The sequence below is a fragment of the Contarinia nasturtii genome, unplaced genomic scaffold, assembly GCF_009176525.2.
Source record: "Contarinia nasturtii isolate CC-2019 unplaced genomic scaffold, AAFC_CNas_1.1 Cnas_scaffold_5012, whole genome shotgun sequence".
In the NCBI taxonomy this organism is placed as follows: Eukaryota; Metazoa; Arthropoda; class Insecta; order Diptera; family Cecidomyiidae; genus Contarinia; species Contarinia nasturtii.
In genome coordinates, this window is record NW_022202291.1 from 1 (window position 1) to 2,472 (window position 2,472).

Below are 2,472 nucleotides of genomic sequence, written 5' to 3' on the forward strand. Positions count from 1 at the left end.
ACAATCAATTTTTGATACAGTTTCCTTGGAAAAATCACAAAAAAATTTAATTTTCGTATGGGAGCCATGCCTGTTTGCTACTTTAATGACGCGAAACTTTGCACAGACTATTTTTTACACAAAATAATAACATTCTGAAAGTTTGAAGAGATTTCAATCAAAATTAGGGGTAACTCCCATACAAAATTTACAATTTTTGGCTCAAAAACGAATATTTTGTATGGGAGGTACCCTTAATTTTGGTTGAAATTTCTCCAAACCCTCCGAATGCTATTTTTTGGTGAAAGAAATAACCTGTACAAAGTTTCATGCCATTAAGGTAGCATACAGACATGGCTCCCATAAAAAAATCCAAAATTTTTGTGACTTTAGTTATGAAAAGTGTTTCAAAAATAATTTTTATGGCAAAATTAACGTCAGACATTTTTTTTATAGTGTTTTGTTTGAAAATAGAATACTTTCAAATGCCGCACAAATGGGTTCATCATGAAAGTGTTAAAAATCTTTTCTCGGGTACTTCTGCTATTAAATTAAAGAATATTTCGTTGCCAAAGTTGAGACATATTGTTTGGTTTCGAACTTTACGACGCTTGAAAGGCTTGAAAAATCGAACAAATATTATTTTGAACTTTCTTAATAAAATACGCAACTACCACCGTGCGGAAAAGTTCGTCTTACTCCCGTAAGACTCTTTATTTCAGCATGTGCTCGTTCGTGGATAGGTGTAAATTTCATGGCAACTTCAAAATTTTCTGGGTAGAGTAGTGTACCTAACAATACAATAATAAACAATAAAAAGAACTTTTTGTTTCTTCACCAAGTGAATAATATTCGAACCTTTGTACATAAGAGTGTGAGCACCATTACCAAGATATCCATTTTGCGATGGCTTAAAAATACCAATAGTTTCATTGTTTGTGGCCATATCATTCAATTGTTGATTTAACTGTGCAACTTCATTTTCTGATATGGATTCAATCTACAGAAATGATCAAAATTATATTTCATATTTTAATTTTATGGTCAAGTAATTTGCGATTCTACGAAATTTGGACAAATGTGTTACAATAGGGTATTTGCAACAAAAAATAATGGCTACCTGATGTCCAAAACAATGTAATAGATGCAATTTTATTGTTGCTAGAACAGTATAAATCTTACCATGGATGGAAAATGTGCCACGCAGATATAAAATATAATTGTAATCGATTTCATTTTCAGAAATTTGTCTAAAACGTTTGATGAAAATTTTAGATAGTGATAACTAAATGAAGAGATCTTAATTCTCCTTATATTCTCTGAAATTATAATTCAGTTTTTTAAACATAGCTTCAATAGAAAACATTTGTTAAATGAATCGCTTAGAATAAAAGTGACTTCTAGCGATTTTTACCTCTCTTCCGCGTAAACGACAAACGATTTTTTATAAATGTTTTCAGAACAGTTGAATTATATCTCGAAACCTTTAACATTAGTGAAGACATTCATGAAAAATCGGTTTTTGTTCAAGCGGAAAATGTGCAAATGCATTGGGCTAAAAATCATTAGAAGTCATTTTAATTCTAAACGATTCGAATAAACATATTAGTTTTTATGTCGAATTGCGTCAAAAATAATGTCAATAAATACTATTATTATTTACACTATTTCTGACGCAATTCAACATGTTTTTCTTGAAAGAGATGCCAATATTTGGCCTAGAGCAAACATTTGAATAATCCACGTAATAAACTCGAACAATCTTTAATATTGAGAATATTTCTTAAAATAAATTTTTTTGTTGAATTTTTCGAACGAGTCTATAACTTCATCAAAATTGCTTTATTTGAACATTTGAGATGGTGGCATGTCGAAGGAACACTTTGATAAGTTATGTAACGGGGGAAGAGTTTCTATCGAAACAAAGTATATGAATACGCAAAATAGAGATATAATGAGATATTTTCAGCCTGATGAATCAGCTCAGCCGGATATCGTCAGGAGCTGAAATGGAGTGAACACAATCAAAGTGATTGTTATAGTGATTGTAGCAATGTAAGTGTAATTATAACCATAACTTTCACTTCTATTGTTACTTTTCCGCACACACATAGTGTGAAAGGGGAAAGTATTGTAATGGGTCAAAATTTACGACATCTCAAAAACATGTTTTCTGGACGTTTCTGAGGTCAGAGAACCCGAATCAGGCCGTTTTGAGCATGGTTGTTGTGGGTCTGTTCCACGTCGTACGTCGTACGTTGTCCGCCGTACGCAAAATTTGTCCATCGATTATCTCACCCCCCAGAAAAGTTATTTAAAATCTGACTTCACGGGATGATTGGGGGTCCCGAGGAATAGAAATCATTAGATTTTGAGCGATTTTGGTTGATGGAAAAAAATTTCATGCCTGGAGTGATACCTATGAAAAAGAGTCCAATTTTCGTCCAAAAGTCATACTTAATGTAGACTTAAACACTCAAAAATATGTAATGG

General features: G+C 32.1%; 1 protein-coding gene across 1 annotated transcript; it reads right to left on the reverse strand.

Annotated features, from left to right (window-relative positions):
- Nucleotides 1–458: 458 nt before the first annotated feature.
- Nucleotides 459–1,246, reverse strand: LOC116351251. Its single transcript, XM_031783331.1, has 3 exons — nucleotides 1,162–1,246; nucleotides 838–979; nucleotides 459–770 (listed from the first exon to the last, which is right to left on the reverse strand). The coding sequence occupies exons 1-3, from the start codon at nucleotides 1,213–1,215 to the stop codon at nucleotides 634–636; spliced, it is 333 nt and encodes a 110-aa protein (XP_031639191.1). The 5' UTR covers nucleotides 1,216–1,246; the 3' UTR covers nucleotides 459–633.
- Between the last annotated feature and the right edge of the window lie 1,226 nt (nucleotides 1,247–2,472).